Source organism: Cryphonectria parasitica (assembly GCF_011745365.1).
Source record: "Cryphonectria parasitica EP155 unplaced genomic scaffold M406scaffold_2, whole genome shotgun sequence".
Taxonomy (NCBI): domain Eukaryota; kingdom Fungi; phylum Ascomycota; class Sordariomycetes; order Diaporthales; family Cryphonectriaceae; genus Cryphonectria; species Cryphonectria parasitica.
In genome coordinates, this window is record NW_024468910.1 from 914,689 (window position 1) to 915,582 (window position 894).

At 35.0% G+C, this 894-nt stretch overlaps 1 protein-coding gene across 1 annotated transcript; it reads left to right on the forward strand.

The window, feature by feature from the left end:
• Positions 1 to 258: 258 nt before the first annotated feature.
• Positions 259 to 462, forward strand: M406DRAFT_250089 (uncharacterized protein; the record flags this gene model as incomplete). The annotated part of the gene is made up of 1 exon (XM_040916672.1): positions 259 to 462. A coding segment is annotated over one exon (204 nt), but the record flags the coding sequence as incomplete, so codon positions are not given.
• Between the last annotated feature and the right edge of the window lie 432 nt (positions 463 to 894).

Sequence of the window (894 nt, forward strand, 5' to 3'; positions counted from 1 at the left end):
TATGAAATACTGCTAGAAGCAGATACAGAAGCTGCAGATAAAAGGATTAAGAAGATTAAGAAGATTCAGGAAGAATTTCAGTTAGAATTACAATTTATTTAGAAACAAATGATATAATATACAAACTTCAAAAGAATTAAGAAACTAATCTTATAGAAGGAAGATAAGATCTATTTACTTCGGAAAAACATTAAAACAACTAGATTCAGCAGCAAGCTTGATTATAAGAAGTTAGAACTATTCAAAATCTTGCAATAGATTTTTTCAATTAATTATAAGTTAGCATTATCTTATAAAATAAGAATATATTCAGTTTTCCACATCTTACTGCTGAAACTAGCAGTACAGAAAATATTAGCGGATAATATAGCAGAAGTAGAGAATAATGAATCAGAATATAAAATAGAAAAGATTCTTAAGTATAGAAGCATAAATAGTATGAGGGAATATCTTATCAAGTGAAAAGATTACTCAGCAAGCGAAAATTTGTAGAAACTACAGAAAAATATCAAAAATACTTAGAAGAAAGTAGCTGAGTATTGGAAAAGGAAAGAAACCAGCATCTAGGATGATTGCTCCGCTCCAAACCGAAACCCAGAGGCTTCAGAAATCTCACTCTTCAGAAAATCCAACTAATCTACTACTAAATTCCCTACATCCACGGAATTCCAATCGAAACCCTCAAAAGAAGAATCTTCAGCAATAGCAGCAGACTTCTCTGCAACTACAGAACGAATCCCAGCGGCAATACGAGCTCGCTCCTCCTCAGCTTCCTCACGCTCTAACTCCTTCATACTGAAAAGGCCTCGATGAACGGCCTTCATTATCCTCTCGAACTACAGACGTTTCTGCTTCCGCAAACGTTCCACCTCCGCAGCAGCATCATGCAGCCGC